Source organism: Marmota marmota, unplaced genomic scaffold (assembly GCF_001458135.2).
Source record: "Marmota marmota marmota unplaced genomic scaffold, marMar, whole genome shotgun sequence".
NCBI lineage: Eukaryota > Metazoa > Chordata > Mammalia > Rodentia > Sciuridae > Marmota > Marmota marmota.
The window spans coordinates 34980131-35000285 of NW_026000174.1; the positions used below are offsets into that span (position 1 = coordinate 34980131).

The 20155-nt window shown below is 34.1% G+C and overlaps 1 protein-coding gene and 1 long non-coding RNA gene across 2 annotated transcripts in view; one reads left to right on the forward strand and one right to left on the reverse strand.

The window, feature by feature from the left end:
• The first annotated feature begins 36 nt into the window (after positions 1-36).
• On the forward strand, positions 37-13642 carry LOC125612085. The gene is made up of 3 exons (XR_007342386.1): positions 37-165; positions 1408-1455; positions 13501-13642. It is a non-coding gene; the product is annotated as an uncharacterized LOC125612085 (long non-coding RNA).
• A 5567-nt stretch (positions 13643-19209) lies between these two features.
• The window catches only part of Ccdc179 (coiled-coil domain containing 179), a 3217-nt gene continuing 2271 nt past the window's right edge, over positions 19210-20155 (reverse strand). Inside the window, exon 3 of the mRNA XM_015504869.1 lies at positions 19210-19353. Coding sequence (XP_015360355.1) covers positions 19210-19353 — 144 coding nt within the window. The remainder of the gene's footprint in view (positions 19354-20155) is intronic.

Below are 20155 nucleotides of genomic sequence, written 5' to 3' on the forward strand. Positions count from 1 at the left end.
CCAGTCCCTCCGCCCCCGCTCGGCCACGCCTATCCGCGGCAACGCCCCCACTATCTCCTTACCTGGTCCCGCCCCTGCGGCTCGGCTCCGCCCCTAGAGGCCAAGACCAGTAGCCGGTGCGTGCCGCTCCGACGTTGGAAAGCAGGGCCTGCAGACAAAACCTAGGTACAAGGAAACACCCGCTGTCAGCGGAGAAATGCTCGGCTGTGGATTTCAAAGCTCTTCCTGCTTCTCTTGCCTCTCTGTTTATACCTCTGGAGGGTTTTTACTGTTCTATGAGATGCGCCTCTGGCCTCCAAGAAATTAAAACCAAAAATTGAAAGACGAGGATAGCACACTTAGCTGGCTTTAATAGAAATTTCCACTAGTTCCTGATATTTGGGATTCATTTATCTTTCCAGGAGCAATGATAAAATTTCATCTATTAAGAAATATTTTAATGAAGTGCTTCTTAAATTTTAATAAGCATAAGAATAACCAGGGCATCTTATTAAAATGTAGATGCTGAATTAGAAAAGTTAGGATGAAAGTTTAGATTCATTTCAAGTACCTTAACAGACGACTGATCTCATCTTCACAACAATGCTTTCATTTATTATTTTTTTTCTAGCATTCCTGCTCGTTGGAAAAATCTCAAACTTTTCAAAAAGAGGATATAAAGTGACAGTTAACATCTCAGAAACCACTGTTCACATTTTAATCTATATTCTTACGGGTTCATTTAATATAGATGAATAATTTACTTATAATATGCACTTATTTTGATTGGGTTTTAATAAGCAAATGCAGCCATGAAATCACTTATTCGAGATGTGAAAGATTTCTATATGCCTCAGAAGTTGTATTGTACCCATTCATTCCCGACCACCCTTATATATCACATAGTTAGATCTAAGCAACAGATAATTTCATATTTCTATGGTATTTAAGAAGTTTCAAATATATGGGATATAAATATGTTAGTTTTGCATGTCACAATGTCTTTGAAATTCCCTCACGTCCATAAATGAAACAGTACCCCCTTCTTTTATTCTGTTACATGAAATTTTGTAAGATTAAAAGCAAATCTATAAAGAAAAAAGTGCATTACCTCTATTGCAAAATGTAAACTACCCATCTCTTACTCTTTATAACTACTCTTTAGAACTTTGTTTAGAAATCTTGAAATTCTAACTGCTGCCACTGTCTCACTGAGATATATGTACAACTTTTTCAAAAAGGAAAGTAAGTCTTTTCCCAGTTTTGTATCCCAGAAGTATATTTGTATACTTAGTAACTTTCTCTTAGTAAATATCCAGAAGGGTGACACCTGTGGTCCTATCTTCATGGTACTTTAATGTATAGGAGGCATTTGGCTATAAAATACAGCTCTTTGCTCATTAAAAGATGTGTTATTCTTTCCTTTAGATAAGAACAATCAACATATGGAATGTATCTGCTGGGATATATGCTGTGGTAAGATCCCCCCCCAACCACCACCACCACCACTGACATCTCTTTAGCAGAGTGCCTGTGATACATAAGGTTAATGTTTATTCAGTGATAAAAGTTTTTTTGTTCTTTTTTTTTCTTTCTTTTTCTGCCTTTGTGGAGAGATTTTCTGCATAGAAAGGAAATTTTGTTTTTAATTATTATTAAAAAATGCTTTCTACATATTATATATTTTCCAAGCACTTTCCATTATTTCTTCACAGATTTGCCTATTGATGTGTGTGTACGGGTTGATTTCAATTTTTGGCTATTAGGAATAAACATTTTTGTAAAATTATTTATACATATGTTTTAATTTTCCATGAGAAAAAATATAAAGATAGAATTGTTAGGTTAAATGATAACATTAGTTTAAATTACTAAAATTCCAACTAGGAATGTATTATGTATTGTGTGTGTGTGTGTTTGTATTGTATGGTACATTTAAAACCTTATCACATATTATTGCCATTCTTGGTATTTTCAATTCTTCAGTTTTAACAATGAGTTTATATTTCATTTTCTTGTACCATTTACATGAGAAATTTGCAGTTGTAATTTCTTTCCCTTCCTCTCCAAGATGTAAATTTTATCCTAGTCTTTTATCACTTCTACAAGCCAAAACTATCTTTCTCAAGGACCTGAGTGTTCTCTCTCTGAAATACAATATTCAAGAAAGATAGTACTCCTAACTCCTGGTCTCTACGGAAAGGTAGGATTTCCATCAGTACCAATAATGCAAACAGATGGTCCAAGTCGACCAACCTTTCAATGTTTTCCAGTCCTTTCCCTCTAAGACAGTTCAGTGCTTAACATCTCCCCTTCCTTTACTTTCAGGGGAATTGCCTTCTCTTTTCCTTTAATAAAATCTTCAGTGAGGACCTCCTTACCTATTTAACTCTTATCTGGTGAAAACTTTCTTTGACCTTGTTTTTTTGTTTGTTTCTTTTTATTGAGAAAAATGCAAATGGTTACATAAAGAATTGAGTGAAAACAAATATACAAAAAATGCATTTCTCTTTTTGACCCAAGTCGCAAATTTCTAACCTCCTTCTGAAAAGCTGCCAATGGCATTCAGTTTCAGTGTATAATTCAGGATACATTTAATTCACATACAAACACCGATAGTTGTACACACACACACACACACACACACACACACACACATTTAAACTGAAATGGCAGAATTGTTTTTCATAGTTGTCTTACATTCATAATAATGTATTAAAGAACACCTGTTGTGGGAGACTTGTGGAGGAGGTGCATAAAGAACAGACACACATATAGGGCAGGTGCAGACAGACAGAAGGATGGCAGAAAAAAGGACTCCTACCCCTCTCTGCTGTCATCTTTAATAACTCAAAATATTACATATTACCCACCACCAGTGACTATATTTTGATCAGTATTCCTTTAACACTGAGTGCTAGCTAACTGAGATAAGGTCCAGGTTAATGCAAACACAGAGCTTCTCTCCTTCAAATGATGTCACTATGTAAACCAGGTAGTGCATCCCCATAGTTATCTTAATAGTCTCATCAGGGAATAGCTAGGCATTCCAATCCTGGGAATCAGGGCACCAGTTACCCCCGGGAGTTTACTCATTGAGGAATGATTTCCTGATATTTCCACAGTCAGAATACCTACAGCCCCCCCCCCCCCTTTTTAGGGCCTTCTGGATAAGTAATATCTGTTTTCTCCTTAATTCTGGTGGGGGCAAAAATAGGGCAGACATTGACAGCAGCAAATGCAACATAACAATCCCCAAAGCAGTAAACATCCACCTATGAATAATTGTTTGACCCAGGTGAAATTGGGTAACCACGAAGTTAGCCAATCCAACAGGTCTAAACCTCCATCATCTTGTTGGACCTTGTTAATGCTATCTTTAAGGTAATTTAACCCCCTTGAAATAGAATTACTGTTATCACTCAAATTGAAGCAACAAATATTATTAAACTCCTGACATCCTTTATGATGTAACAACAACAAATAATCAATAGCAACCCAATTATCAAGAATGGCTTTACAGTGTTGTTTTTGTTCCTTGTTAAGCATATTAATGGCCATAGAGTTATGATTAATACTAGACCATAGCACAGGCCAGCTTCATAGTGGCTTTGTAAGTCCCAACAACTAGTCTAGGGATACCCACTAAGGAAAATGTCAAAGCGTCAAATTCTGTCTTAGAGAAGATATACTGAGTCATTACAGTATATCATCAACGGGAATAGACCTCCATGAATACATTGTGCAGGATGGTGGCCCATTAAACCCTTCGAGGATGGTAAGAACACAGTTAATCTGTTAAGACAACAGTGGGTACCATGCAACATTTTTGCAGGTATATAATAATTTCAGCCAAGTGAACCCAGATATTATAATGGGTTCTAGAAGTCCAGGAGTCTGACTGAACTAAATTTCCCACAACTGGGGTACAACAGCAGAATAACATTACCATAAGAATCAAAACATTTATAGAGTTTTATGTGAGTTTAGCAAACAAAGCAGAAAGTAAGTTTTCAAGAGTACATTTTAACCGCATTTGAGTCAACAGATGTTGAGCTGAGGCTGTTAATGATTTTCTGTCCCCCCAAGTCACTGGAAGCCTAGAAGCTTGGGATCCTCTTTCAGTGTTTCTTATTTTTCCTTCTTTAATGTTTTCTCTCTTTCGAGGAGAGTGGTCATTGTCCTCTTGATTGGTGGGACTCTCCTCATCCAGGATCAAACAAAACTTGGGAATTGGGTTGAGAAGCTCCTGATGTCCATTCATAATTGTAATGATCTCATGCATCAACGTGGAGTCCAAACAGGACCTGTGGGTGTAAGTGTAGCAGTCTATCCTTTTTCCCAAGTTATCAGAGGCATAGGGTCTTGTCATCCTGGGTCTGAAACACTATGTTTTACATAAATATTTAGTAATAGCTGTTTGGGAATAAAACTTCTATCCAAAATAGACAACTAATTGTGAATATTAACTTTGCATTGCATATTGAGCACATTAACTTTAAATAAAACAATATTTAAAGCAATATTAATATGAGAGGCTAGATTCCCACTTTTTAGTTTTAGTTTTAAAAGGCAAGTTTTAAGAGTATAATGCACTCATTTAATCAAAGTTTGTCCAATAGGATTATAAAGAATTTTATACTTTAAAATTATATTTCATTGATTACAAAATTGTGCAAAGGCACGAGATGTATATGCAGGGGCATTATTCATCTTTAAATGAATAGGCTTGCCCAATGTGGCAAAACAAAGCAATAAATGAGAAATGCAAGCAGATACCTTTTTTAGACCTGTGGGCATTAGCTTAAACAAACCCAAAATGGGTATTAATAAAAAACATAAAGAAAGGAGTGAGAATGAAAAGGGAGGGAAATGGGTAACATCTATTTACCAAAGTGCATTGGAATGTAGGCCCCATAGATTTATAAATTTCAACATAGGAGCCTGAAAGGGTACACAGTGAGAATAGTTGTTGACTATAGCATGAGCCTGTTGAGAAGAGATGAAAAACATTTTTATTAGTGATCAAGCATTTAATGAAAATATCCATGGGATTCCACAGTATCTGAAAATAAAGGATAAAGAGATTTCATGGTTTCATCTGTGTGAGTGTCACCCTCCACCAAAGTTTTAGAAATCTTGTGGCTGTGTACATAAGCAAGGAAGATGGGAGATGTACAAGGCGGTGCTGGAAAAGAGTTTAAAGGGTTAAAAAAAGAGACAGTGAATTGGAATCAAAAGGAAGGCACTAACACAACCATGGAAATATGAGGCACAAGCTTAGTTATATATTGAGAATTTGTAATGACACTTAAAATAGTAGAAACCAATTTCAGCATCAGGATAATGGTAGCTAACTCAGCTTGCTGTGAAGAAATCTGAGGTAGGGTATAATAATCCTTACCATTAATAAAAATAGATATACTTCTCTTTGTTTACCTCCACCCATATACACCATTATTCCATCTACAAGAGGAACAGTAGAAATTAAGGAAAAGGGATATAATTAAGGAACCTGACATAACAAAGAGAATTGTCCATCATGAAGCATGTTTAAATTAATAGGTGTAAAAATTTTGTTAATACAACTTGGTAATAGGTTAACTGTAAGTATTAGAGATATAAATTTTTCCCATAAATAAGGTATAAAACATGAATGTTCATGCCTGTTAAGGATAAAATTTTAATATGACCATTAGCAATTAATTGAGAATATATATCAATAAAAGGCAAAGTATTAAAGCCTGAAAATGAAGAGAATATAACCATTTTATTATATATAATTTCTTATTATGAATAGCAACAACTGTTGCAAAAGCATAAGGTTTTCCAACAAAAACTAATAATAATGGCATTTTAGATACAGGAAGTCGATCTACCATCACTGTTTTCATTAATTCTTTGTAGAGCTTGTTTTAAAGAAAGAGTCAAACAAGAAAAGAGGCATCATCCTGTTTCTCTAACAACTGGAAACAAAGGAAGAGATCAGCTTGGCATCAGCTGTAATTTTTAATTTAATTATTTAAGAAACCATACTTATGAAGACTAATCCCATTTAAGCTAAATTTAATGTACTCACTTTAATTATAACATAAAAACATAAAAAAACATGATTAACAGTATTAATCATCCTTTTTCTGCTGAAAAAAATTTTGAAGTTATGAATATTATATTATATCTCAGATATTTTTTAGAAATTAAGACTATTGTTTGGCCACCTAGAAAAACCCATGAGCACATCTATATATTTATGTAATTATTTGATTTAAATTATTTGGATCTGTTTAATTCTTTAAATTTTAAATATTCTTAAAATATATAATATATAGACATAAGACAGATCTGTATAATTGGATATGTCAGATATAAGATCTTAAAACTATGGTGGACATTGAAATCATATAGCTAGTATTTGTGTCCTTTGTGGTTACTAGACTTATCCCTAACACACAGCCATGTTTATATCTTCCTAGGATTTATTAAAATAAATCTTTGAATGTATTTACGAGTTAACTCCGGAGAAATTGGACTTTGCATAAAGACAGAGTATAAAAACCTTTATAGTTAGATAAAACAAAACTAATCAGAAAAACATATCAACTTACATAGAATATTCAAAAACTTACATCACAGTAATATCAACCTTTTTATCAGGTCCAATATACCTTTAACTCAGATAAGAATCAGTTGGAAACCTGTGAAGTTCTTAAAGGAAAAAAAAAAAAAACTTTTTGAAGAAAGAAAACTTGCACATTTGAAATCTTCCTACTTTTTTCATTCCTTTTTGTGTTGCAATTTTAGGAAGAGGGAGGAGCTGGCTAAGAAAGCTGACTGAAAACAGATAAGATAGCCAGCCAAGTGGCTTAGATTTAAAAGTGACACTTTTTTCTTCTTTTTTACAAACTGTTTTTTTGCAACCCTAGTAAATCATATAAGAGCTGTAATTCACAATTTAAATATAAGGCTAGGAAAAGAAATCTCGCAGAAGTTAAAAAGTAAGGAAAATTGTTGTAACCATTCTTTCTAAGATTATTTCCTTAGAGCATGGTATTGCAGTTTATATTCTTTCTGGAGAGTTGCTTTTTTTCTTTTTTTTTTTTTGTTCTAAACCTTGCAAATCTTTTTTTTTTAATAGTTATGTTTTTAGTTGAAGTTGGACACAATACCTTTATTTTTACTTATTTATTTTTATGTGGTGCTGAGGACTGAACCCAGGCCCTTGAACCAAGGCCCTTACATGTGCTAGACCAGTGCTCTACTGTTGAGCCACAACCCCCGCCCTAAACCTTGCAAATCTTATAACAGTTTCCACACATGGTTGAACATAAGCAATGAGTTGTTGTGGATTGGAAAGGGCAGAGCATGGTAGCCACAGGGAGGTTTTGGATACTTGTTTATTTCTGTTTTCTTTTCCCTAAACTGGAGTGGCCCCTTAAGGCCATGTGTAAAGACATACCATAAAAGTATTTATTACCATGACATTACTATTGTGCCCGATAATCTTATAATTGACTGCTCATTAAAGCAAAAGGTTAATTCAGGTCTACTTTCAGTAATTAACAAACACGCTCCAGTAACAGTAGAGTCGAATCTTTTATCTTCCCTTTCATTTAAAGGTTGTTGCTGAGGATTGAACCCAGAATCTTCCCTATGTGAGGTAAACACTCTTTAAGCTGAGCTATGGCTCCTGTCCCTGGGAAACCTCACTCAGATGTCTTTAGTAGTAATCAAATCTATTTCAGTGCTCTCCCTAGTAGCCTGAAAGGATTTGTGAAATGAGGTCCAGAGGTCTCTGTTTGTATTGGAAACACTTGCATCATGGGATCCTGAGAGGGCTAGAGAAATTAGTTCCTCCTCCTTTTGTCTTGAGTGGGTGTGTGTGTGTGTGTGTGTGTGTGTGTGTGTTTTAAGGCAGTGACAAGGAAGCTTTATGAGTTACTGTTTTTAGTGATTTTTCTAATTTTCTAAAACAGTACATTGCAACTGGTTAAATAGAACAGAAGGTAATTGCTTATGCTCTGCTGACCAGCGAAATTTAACCCAGTGGAACCGATAGCTAAATCATTAAATTCCCCTTCCTCTGCAGCTTGATGCAAACACTCAATTAACTTGGATCTAGCTGGGGACAAAAAGGCCCCTTGGCTGCTAGCACTACAGCATGTCTCTTTCACAGGTGCAGAAAGAGCTGAATAGGCAGGCAGTGAGGCAGAAGCCAGGTCAACAGCGTCCCTACAGCGATACCACACGTGCAAAATGGATATGGGGGAATGTGGTTCCTCATGCAGAATTTCACCTATTGTTTATCAGTCCTTTGAATGCAGTGTCCCAGATCCTGGATTCCAGGGACAGGACAAATCTATCTCCTACAGCAAGGTGGCCAGATCACTATCACAATATGTCCAGCCTTGCTGAGCAGTAAAAGTTCCACTCAGTGACACCGCAGCAGGTCAGACAAAGAATCCCCCATGGCCCAACTGATTAGGGATCCAGATGATGTAAGTAAGGACCAAGGCCCCCTCCAGCTGGCGTGAGCCACTCCCTTCCCCTGTTATCTGTTCGAAGTCCTCTGTCTAATTTCCTTGTCTCAAACTCTCCGTGGACAGGAAGGACTTGTGGGATCTCCTGCCGTTGGACGCCAGCTGTTAAAGAACACCTGTGTGGGGAGAAATGTGGAAGAGTCACACAAAGAACAGACAGACAGACATACACACACACAGGGCAGGTGCAAACAAACAGAAATATGGAAGACAAAAGGATGCCTATCCCTCTCTGCTGTCATATTTACTAATCCCAAAATTTACATGTTACCCACCCACCAGTGACTACACTTTGACCAGTATTCCTTTAACCCTGAATGCTTGCTGACTGCGGCGATGAGGTTGCAGTTAATGCAAACACAGAGCTTCTCTCCTTCAAAGAAGTCACTGTGTAAACCAGGTAGTACATCCCCATAGTTATCTTAATAGCCTCAGCAGGGAATAGCTGGGCATTCCAATCCTGGGAATCAGGGCACCAGTTACCCCCCTGGGAGTTTGCTCACCAGGGGAACACTTCCCTGTCTATTTCCCCAGAATACCTACAATAACGGTTATTTGTACCTTGTCTTTTAGTCCTGATCAACCTACAGTTATTAATGTTAATTGATCTTTAAAATACAGTTTTGGGGTTTATTTGTTCCATTATCTGTTTCTAACTCCTTGTTTTTATAGTCATATTTCCATAGTTCCTTCTTTTTTCTTACTTGGGATTAATTTGGTCCCCCACTTCCATTTTCATAACATGGAAGATAAAATCATTCATCTTAGTTTTTTTTCCTCATTAAGAAGACCTATAATTTTTCTTTACTATTGTAGCTATATTAACAATATAAAGCCTTGCATTTTCTACTTTTCAATGTGATGCTTCTTTGACTGACCCATACATTATTTTTTGTTTGATTTACAAATGTTGCCGACTTCCACATTTCTCACATGTGATTTCTTCATTAATTTCATAGTGATTGAAGACCACACTCTGTTATTTCAGTCCTGTGAAATTCACTACACCATACATTATGGTCCAGTAGATGGAATATTTTAATGCTTCATGTGCACTTAATATGTTTTGTGATGACACTGGGTAGAATATTCTATATATGTGAATTATGTCAAGTTGTTGCATCAATTGCCAGGAAATGAGTGTTTAGTTTTTAATTATAATTGTGGAATTGTTTGAGTTCTGTCAGATTTTGTTTGTTTTGATGATTTGTTATTGGAAGCACGTGCAATTATTATGTCTTTATGATGAATTGACCCTTTTACTATTACAAGTGTCCATGTGTGTGTGTGATATGATGATATTGCTACACTACTTTGTGTGCTATCAACACTTTAAAATTTCTTTGTATAAGACATATTATTCCAGTCTTTTATTTTTAACCTATCAATATTTATATATAAAGTGTCCAATGGAGAGTTTGTAGTTGGTTTTTTTTTGTTGTTGTTGTTGTTTTCTATTCTTCTTCTTCTTTTTCTTCTTCTTCTTCCTTTTACTCCAACCTGACAATTTTGGCTGTTAGGAGAAAAATCCTCCATGGTTCCTTCTTGTGTCTGTATAGTTTTTGACCAAAGGTTTCAATTTTCTTCCCCCTCTATAATATCTTTTCAACAATGTTTGTATAATAAAGATCTTGTGAGAATCTCCCTCTGGAGTAGATTTGTTCAATGTTGAGGTTACCATATATTACCTCTCCCTCTAGAGCAAATGTTGGGCAGGTTTGCCAGCAACTACTTACATAAAATAGGGGCTTCCATGGCTGTGCACTTCGGCCTCACTCTTTTGGGACTTGGGAAGACAAGGGACCAAAGGTGAACCTGCATTTGTTGCTGGCTACTGTGCCAGAAGTAAACAAGTCTTTAGTCTGTACCTGGTGGACTCTGTCTTCTGCCAGCATCTGTGAAACTAAAAACTTTAATCTTGAAAACCTCTCAATTCATTAGCAGTTCTTGGCATTATCTTTTGGTTGGAATGCTTAGACAATATTTATCTTTATCTTGTCTGGTGTTCTTTAGGTTTTCTGGATATGTAGTTTTAGTTTTTATCAAATTTGGAAAAGTTTTGGAAAGGTTTTCACTCCAATTCCACCCCATTCAGCTATCTTCACTTGATGTGGTCTTACAGGTCATGAGACACTAATAATTTTCCCATTATTATTCTCTATCTTATTTATTTCAGTTTGGATTTTTATGGCTAATTTTCAATCTCATTGACTTTTTTTTGCATCCAATATTCTGTTAGTATCTTTTAGTGAATTTTTAAATTTCAGATATTTTTCAGTTCTATAACTTCCATTTATTTCCTTTCTCTCTCTCTCTCTCTCTTTCTCTCTCTCTCTCTCTCTCTCTCTCTCTCTCTCTCTCATCTCTATCTCTTTCTTTCCTTCTTTCTTTCTTCTTTCTTTCTTTCTTTCCATTTTTGTACCAGGGATTGAACCCAGTGCCTCTTTAGCCACTGAGTCACATCCCAGCCTTTTAAAAAATCCTTTATTTAGGAGACAGAGTCTCCCTACATTGCTTAGGGCCTGGCTAAATTACTGAGGCTGTCTTTGAACTCATGATCCTTCTCACTCAGCCTCCTGAGCTGCTGGGATTACAGGCGTGTGCCACAGTGCCCAGCCTTTTTCTTTTTAATGTCTTTCATTTCTCTCTTTGGGTCCATTTTTTTTTTCCATTAAACTATTGCACATAGTTAATTTGTTTAAAATGTGTGTTTTAGTGTTTTTTTTTTTAAATAATCCTACCATGTCTTTTCGTTTCTGTTTTCTATGGCTTGATTTTCCTCCATTATGTGCTCATTTTGCTTCACCTCAGCATGCCTAGTAATATTCTATTAGATACTAGACATTGTGTCTATTATGTACCTGGATTTTGTACTCTTCCTTTGAAGTGTTTGCCTTTGTTATGGTTGGCAGTGACTTGTAGATAAATCTGACTAGAATATCTTCCTTGTTCAAAATTCCACTTTTCATTTTCAGAATGAAAATATGGTCTGAAAATATGGGCATTTGTCTTGACTCTACGAGAGAAAAACTACATTTACATAACTTTTATTACAGTATATTTTATGTTCCATTTTCTAATTAGGTATTGTTAATTTCTCACTGTGTTTAATTTATGAATTAAAATTCATCATGTTTGTATGTATAGAAAAGGGCATGGTTTATATACATTTCAGTAGTAAGAACAGTTTCAGGCATCCACTGAGGATCTTGGAATGTGTCTCCTTGAAGAAAGGGGGAGACTACTATATTTTATAGTTGTTAAAACTTCCTTAGGCTGGTCCTAGGATACATTTCTAATAGGGGTGATTTGCTGCTATGACGTGTGTCCACTGGTGTTTCTACTAAATGCCTCACTTGATCAACAAGGACTCTGAAGGCTAGCTTGTCAATACTCAAATTTATCTATGTAAATTGACTGCTAGGGGTTGTTCACCTTATAACTAGCCAATCCTTAACTACCTACCTGTGGAGGAGACAAAGATAGCGCATTTGACTGCAGGAGCAGCTTAGCACTCAGCAAAGAGTCAGTACAAACAATAGGAAGTTCTATTAAGGTCTCTGCAAAGTCTTCCCATAGCCCAATAGCTTTCAGCTAAACCAGACTTCCTACAATGTTTTTTTGTTTGTTTTTGGTTTTGTATTGGGGACTGAGCCCCCAGCTGCTTTACCCCTGAGCTATATCCCCAGCCTTTTTTTTTTTTCCTTTATTTTGAGACAGGATCTCACTAAGTTGTTGAGATCCAAGTTTGAGGATCAAACTTGCGATCCTCCTGCCTCAGCTTCCTAAATTGCTGAGATCACCGGCATATACTACCATGCCTGATCTGAATTCTTATCTCTGTTTCATAACTCATTCTTTTTTTCAAAATATTTATTTCTTAGTTGTACACAATACCTTTATTTTGTTTATTTATTTTTATGTGGTGCTGAGGATTGAACCCAGGGCCTCGCACATGCTGGGTGAGTGCTCTACTGCTGAGCCACAACCCCAGCCCCCATAACTCATTCCTAACTGAAGAAAATTGCTGTGCTCTGCTTATGAACTTCCTTGCATCATGATACAGAATGTTCCTCCATAATCATGAATCTCATTCTTGCTTATTTGTCTTATCTGAAGGATCACAAGTCTTTCTTTTTTTTCTTTTCTTTAACTTGTGTTTGATTTCTGGAAAACCATTGTTTTCAATATTTTTTCTTATTCTCTACTTGCTTACAGTGGGACCACATTGGGGTTACTTCCATGATTTTTAATAGAATTCCTTATAAAAGTACATGTGGCAACTTATCAAATTCTGGCAGTTATCAAATATATTGTTCACATCAATCCAATCTTTGGTAGTTTTTGTTTTTCAATGCTAGAGCTTGAATCCAGGGCTTCATGAATGCTATATACCCAGCCCTGGTAGTTATTTAATTTAGGAAAAAAAAATGTGACCCTTGCATTTGCAAGTTGGGAATTACTTATCCATTTAAGTAAATATTTTAGAAAGACACATAATATAATCCTTATTTATCATATATAAAAGTAAAATGAATCACATCTTACCTTAAGTAAAGATTGTAGTTACTTAATCTTATTTGCTATGTCAACATACAATACAGACTTTATTTATATTAAAACTAATTCATCTGACTGTTTAAAAACATTTAAACATTTGTTTAGGCAGGTCATTATTACTATGCAGCAGAAATCAGCCTTTCTGTTATTAAAGTGTAATTCTCAATATCTAAATTAACATATTGAATGCAAATATATAAAAATGAGTACAATATTTCAAAAGGCTACATATATTATGTATTATTATTATTATTATTATTATTAGTTGGAAAGCAGAAAATCTCCAATTTTTCAAAAAAAAAAAAAAGAAAGAAAAAGAAAAAGAAAAAAAACAAAAGGAAAGTGGGAGTGCAATATGCTATTTAATAAAATTCAAGAGCCTGCAGCTTGGCCATTAACTGCATGTTCTGTGTTTATTTTGCAGAAATGACAGAATACTGCCTCTTATTATTCAAATGAAGTCAAATCCTGATATGCCACTTGATGTTAAAAATGCATACGTTTCGACTGGAACATGGTTTCTTCCCTGTAGACTCCAGGTTTATCAAGGTCACCACTACACAAAATTAAAATACACAAATAAAAAGAAATTCAATTAAAATTGATGTAAAAAAAGTGCTGATGCAAACTAAAAATTATCTGGGAAAACTCTCAGAGGGTGAAATATTTTATGTAAATAGTATTGCATATAACAATTCTCAATAGCTAGAAATGTTATTCTAAATTAATGTAAGGTCACATTCAAATAGAAGCCAATCATGAAAAATGTTATCAAATAAATCTTATCTGGAGAAGAATATGATATTTAAAAAATTCCATGTGAGTCAGACAACAAATAATGCAAACAGAAATAATTTCTAAAGCCCAATATGTATCAGTTCAAAAAAAGATCAAAGTCATTTTTGAACAAAATGGATATGTCATAAATGTTAAACACAGGGACTTTCTTTCCCAAGTTGTCTGTGAGTGACTGGAAAAACAGAACATATTGTAGGCATCTGTTAGGAGTCATTAAGTCTTGAAATGACTCACAATGATATGAGCAACATGAAAAATGAAATAAGTGAAAATGAAAAGATATGTACATTATCAGTTTCACAGGCTTATAAACATAATATTTCAGGATAATTTTAATAACCATGGATACATATAATTAGCAACATAAGTAGGAAATATTTGTTACATAGACTAAATAAACAAGATAAAACCATTTTTTGAAATTTGTTTTCACATTTTGGTGTTCTAGCCGTATCATACATTCTCTGTTTTGTGCACAGCCTATTTGTCAATACTTATATGAATATGAGCCTTCATTTTCTACCCAAACCATTGACTTAGTCAAAGGCCAATTTAATCATAAATCATGAGAGGAGGGTATTAGTAATGATGCTCCTCATATATATAATTTGCAAAAGATATAAGAGAAAAAAGGTAAAAGAAGAACAAGTACAACTTAAAGTAGTATTATTATGTGCTCCAGATTCTGGTATAAGTCTTATATTTATTACCTCTTCTAGACCAATGTTGGTATAAAAATCTAGAGTAACCATTTAGGTTTCTTTACGACAATTTGGTCCTGCTATAGCATTTTGATTTTATGTAACAATATTACTAGTCCACAATTACTTCAAAATAAAACAAAGCCAAAAAAAAAGTAGCAAACAAAATTGATCTTTGATCTCATTTGAGAAGCATTGAGAGTTTGATTTAAAGTAAGAGATGATATATGTAGTAAAAGCATTAGGTAAGATGTCTGGTCCATAGAAAATGATCTATGGATCCAACACAATACCAATCAGAATTCTAGAAAGTTACTTTTTTTTATATGAATAAACTAATTTTAAAGTTTGCACAGAAAAGAAAAAGAGCCAGAATAGCTAACACAACATTGAAAGAGATGAAAAAAAAAGTCCTTTTAAGTCTTTTGGGTATAGATCTAGGAGAGGGATAAAGAAAGAAATCAAAGAAGACCTTAGAAGATGGAAAGACCTTGCTCTTGAATAGGCAGAATTAATATTATCAAAATAGTACTTGAATTGGTACTCTAAATTTATAGATATTAAGATAATGTTATACAGGCAAAAGAACAAAATTCAGTGGAACAGAAAAGACAAGAAATAAATCACACAAATACATTGTCAGGTCTTTGACTAAGGAAGAAAGGCAAAAGAATAGAGAATGAATAATTTTGCTAGAATTTGATAGCTACATGCAAAAATATGAATCTAGGAACTGATCTTAAATCTTTCAATAAGTAACTTAAAATGGATCACAGACATACATGTAAAATATAGAAATTTAAAACTTCTAGAAGATAACACAGGAGAAAATCTATGTGTCCTTGGATTTGGCATTAAGTTTTCAAGTGCATAAGAGAAAGCATGATCCATGAAACAAGTGACTGAGAAGTTGAACGTCATTAAAAATGAAAAGTTTTTTTAATTGATTTTTTATATATGACAGCAGAATGCATTATAATTCATATTACACATATAGAGCACATTTTTTCATAACTCTGGTTGTATATAAAGTATATTCACACCAATTCGTGTCCTCATACATGTCCTTTGGATAATGATGTTCATCATATTCCACGGTCATTTCTAACACCCTGCGCCCTTCCCTTCCCCTCCCACCCCTCTTCCCTATCTAGAGTTTGTCTATTCCTCCCATGCTCCCCCTCCCTACCCCACTATAAATCAGACTGCTTATGTCAGAGAAAACATTAGGCATTTGTTTTTTGGGGATTGGCTAACTTTACTTAGCATTGTCTTCTCCAACTGCATCCATTTACCTGCAAATACCATGATTTTATTCTCTTTTATTGCTGAGTAATATTCCAGGTGTATATATGCCACATTTTTTTTAACCATTCATCTACTGAAGGGTATCTAGGTTGTTTCCACAGTTTAGCTATTGTGAATTGTGCTGCTATAAACGTTGATGTGACTGTGTCCCTGTAGTATGCTATTTTTAAGTCCTTTGGGTATAGATCTAGGAGAGGGATTAAAGAAAGAAATCAAAGAATACCTTAGAAGATGGAAAGACCTTGCTCTTGAATAGGCAGAATTAATATTATCAAAATGACCATACTACCAAAAGCACTATTCAGATTTAATGCAATTCTGATCAAAATCCCAATGGCATTCCTCATAGAAATAGAAAAAGCTATCATGAAATTCATCTGGAAAAATAAGAGAATAGCTAAAGCAATCTTTAGCTGGAAGAGTGAAGCAGATGGCATTGCTATACCAGACTTTAAACAATACTATAGAGCAATAGTAACAAAAACAGAATGGTACTGGCACCAAAACAGACTGGTAGACCAATGGTACAGAATAGAGGACACAGAGACTAACCCACAAAATTACAATTATCTTATATTAGACAAAGGCACCGAAAACATACATTGGATAAAAGATAGCCTCTTCAAAAAATGGTGCTGGGAAAACTGAAAATCCATATTCAATCAAATGAAATTAAACCTCTTTCTCTCACCATGCACAAAACTCAACTCAAAGTGGGTCAAGGACCTAGGAATTAAACCAGAGACCCTCTGTCTAATAGAAGAAAAACTAACCGTGTCTGATTAGGCCCCAACTTCCTTAATAAGACTCCTATAGCACAAGAATTAAAATCAAGTATCAATAAATGACATGAATTCAAACTGAAAAGTTTCTTCTCAGCAAAAGAAATAATCTGTGAGGTAAACAGAGGGGTTATATCTTGGGAGCAAATTTTTACCCCTCATACATCAGATGGAGCACTAATCTCTAGGGTATATAAAGAACTCCAAAAACTAAACATCAAAACAACAAATAAGCCAATCAATAAATTGGCCAAGGACCTGAAGAGACACTTCTCAGAAGAGGTATACAATCAGTCACAAATATATGAAAAAATGTTCATCACCTCTAGCAATTAGAGAAATGCAAATCAAAACTACTCTAAGATTTCATCTTACTTCTGTCAGAATGGCAGCTATTATGAAGACAAACAACAATAAGTGTTGGCAAGGATGTGGGGGAAAAGGCACACTGATTCTTTGCTGGTGGGACTGCAAATTGGTGCAGTCAATATGTAAATCAGTATGGAGATTCCTTGGAAAACTGGGAATGGAACCATCATTTGAAAATAAAAGTTTTGCTCAAGGAAAATAATGTTAAAAGAAGGAAAATAAAATTATGTTATAGACTGTGAGAAATATTTGCAGAACATGAAACTGATAAAAAAATGATATCCAAAATATACTAAAAAACTGTTAAAATTCAAGACCAAGAAAATATATAACCCAACTAAAAAAATGGCTAAAACATTGGAAAGGGTACCTCATCACCAAAGAAATTATACAGTTGAAAGAAAAGCATATGAAAATATGGTCAACATCCCATAACCAGGGAGTTGAAAATTAAAACAATAATAGGATACCTCTATATAGATATGAAAATGTCCAAAATCAAACATGGAAAAAAAAACAAAGTAAAAATTTGTGCAGCAGAAACTTTCATTTGTTGCTGTCCACTAATGCAGAATGATTCATTTAACTTATTTATAAGACAACTTGTCAATTTACTATAAAGCTAAATGCAGTCTTGCAACATAATCCAGCAAAATAAATCTCAGGTATTTGTCTACATGATTTGAAAACACAACCATGCAAAAACCTGTATATAAATGTTTATAGCAGCTTCATTTGAAATGGTAAAAACAATGGAAGCAACCAAGATGTCTTTCCATATATGAATTAATAAACTAACTCTGGTACACCCATAAAATGGAATTCTTTTTCAGTTATAAAAAGAACTGGATTATCAAACCATGAAGAATATAAAGAAACTGTAAATGCACATTTTTAAGTGACAGAGGCTTGTCTGAAAAAGCTACATGCTGTATGATATCTATTATATGACAATCTGGAAAAAGGCAAAACTACAGAAAAAATAAAGATCAGTGGTTGCCAAAGGTTTAAGGGAAGGAATCAGGGGATTTCTAAGGCAGAGAAACTATTGCAAGTGAAATCGTGATGGTGAATGCAAGATATTTCGTGCATTTGTCAAAATCCATAGAATTGTACAATATAAAGAATGAATCCTGATATAAACTATAGGCTTTAGCTAACAGTAAGGATAGTAGCTCATCAATCATAACAAATAAATCACAGCAAAACAAGACTTCAATAATAGGGAAATTTGTGAGAGGAAGAGAAGAAATATATGGGAACTCTCTGCTCAAATTTTCTATATGCCTAAATGGCCTTAAAAAAAGAAACTCTTTTAATTAAAAAATGGTGGCACAAGAAAAAATTTCAGGGTGATGGATATGTTCATTATTTTGGTTGTGGAAATGTTTCTTGAGTGTACATATTTCAAAAATATAAAAAATGTAGTCTTTATGTGCAGTTTATCATATGTCAATTACACTTCAATGAAGCTGATAAAAGAAGTGAATGTTTCTGTACAAAATACAAACATGATCCTGATGATTGTCTGTATAAAGCCCCAGGCTTTATAGTAGATTGAAAGAGAAATTGATGAGAAAATGGATTTTTTTTTGTGTGCTAAACAAAGGTCTGAAATTGATGGAAAATAATAATTGTCCTTGAATATGTGAAGGATTTTCAAGTAGATGGGTCATGGGTTTTATGCCTAACTACAAGAAATATACTTCAATACCACATTGTAAAACTCATAGGCACAACAAAATGTATTGAGTATTAGACCTTTTAAATCATTGCCAAAGATATGCAAAGATGAAATAAATTGTGACTGGTCTGAAGAGATTCTTGCTATTTCAAATGCTCAATCGTAGGCTAAATAACAATTTGTCGGGAGATATTGTAATTTATTTCATAAATAATGTAATCCAAAAGATTTAAGTGAAGAATAGTCAGCTAACATGGCAAAACAAGAACTAGAATCCAGAACAACATGGTTTCATTTTTTCAAAAATCAGACTCTTCATTAAACCACCTCACCTCCAGGATAAAAGCACAAAGATGATTTAGATAATGAGAGCTTTATAAGAGGAGTTTTAAGGTACCCTCCCAGAAATCACAAATTTCTTAAAGGAACGGGGGGAAAATAAAATTTACAGTGAATATTACATGAGTTAAAGATGAGGATGTCAATAGCATCTAAGTATCTGTTAATTTCAGTTTCACTTCTACACTTACTATGAGTCCTGGTTCTGGAATTGGAGCAGGCGTTGCAAACTTCTTTTCTAACTTCTTCTTCTCTTTCCTTAGGCTTTTCATATTCTGAATACGTTTATTTGCAGACTTTAGGAAAATTAAAAGAAAAAATACTGCTCATTATGAATATAAACATGCTGATTCTATTTTTGGAATATCAATATCATTTGTGTCATTACAAATGATAAATCCACATATATGACTTATATAACTAATAGAAGTAGAAAAACCCCTTTCTTTTAAATGTATGGTTCAGAGGTAAACAAAAACATATTGAAGCATCAGCAGAGCTTTCAAAAGAGACTATTCACTCCCAATTCCCACTTCATGCCTGTGCACATTTTTATTAACCCCGATTTAGGATATATGTGTTCAATTGTATTTAAAAAATAATGTTCATTAAAATATCAGAGGGATTTATGTTATAGAAATAAGAAAACAAGGGGCTGCAGTTGTGGCTCAGTGGTAGAGTGCTCACCTAGCATATGCAAGGCCCTGGATTTGATCCTCAGCACCACATAAAAATAAAAATAAATAAATAAAAGTGTTGTGTACAATTATGACTAAATATATATTATATATATGCATACACATATATATGTACGCATATATATGTGTATATATGTATGCTATATATGTGTATATTTCTTAATATATATGATATATGTGTATATATGTATGCATATATATGTGTATATTTCTTGATATATGATATATATATTAAGAAATAAGTAAACAAGTACACTCTTTATTCCTCTTAAATACTGCATTTCACATGGCTTTTTTATGTCACCATTGTAGGTCATCTCTAAGTAGCAGAGACATAGACATAGGGCATTAAACTGGAATTTTTTTTTTTTTTTTAAAAAGAGAGAGAGAAAGAGAGAGA